The 283-nt window shown below is 65.0% G+C and overlaps 1 protein-coding gene across 1 annotated transcript in view; it reads left to right on the forward strand.

Moving 5' to 3' along the window:
• LOC119586612 overlaps nt 1-283 on the forward strand; it is a 51,882-nt gene that overhangs the window by 46,526 nt on the left and 5,073 nt on the right. The window contains exon 25 of the mRNA XM_037935361.1: nt 66-266. Coding sequence (XP_037791289.1) covers nt 66-266 — 201 coding nt within the window. The remainder of the gene's footprint in view (nt 1-65; nt 267-283) is intronic.

A 283-nucleotide genomic window follows, 5' to 3' on the forward strand; every position in this document is an offset into this window, starting at 1 on the left:
GTGAATATAGTTACTTAACACCAAAACAAACCTCCGACGAGTGCGCTGTCCCTTGGTCCTCCCAGCGGCGCCCCCCGACGCCCTGCTCCCGCCCACCCCCGAGGGCGCCGTGCTGGTCGTCAACGCGTCCGACGACACGTGGGTGGGAGGCAACGCCACCTACGCGTGCGAGGACGGCATGACGCCCCAGGGCACCACGGACACCACAATCACCATGACGGAGGACGGATGGAGTGACCTGGACCCTGAGTTTGCCTGCTATCCCGGTGGGTGGCTGTGCTTG

This window comes from Penaeus monodon, chromosome 21 (assembly GCF_015228065.2).
Source record: "Penaeus monodon isolate SGIC_2016 chromosome 21, NSTDA_Pmon_1, whole genome shotgun sequence".
NCBI lineage: Eukaryota > Metazoa > Arthropoda > Malacostraca > Decapoda > Penaeidae > Penaeus > Penaeus monodon.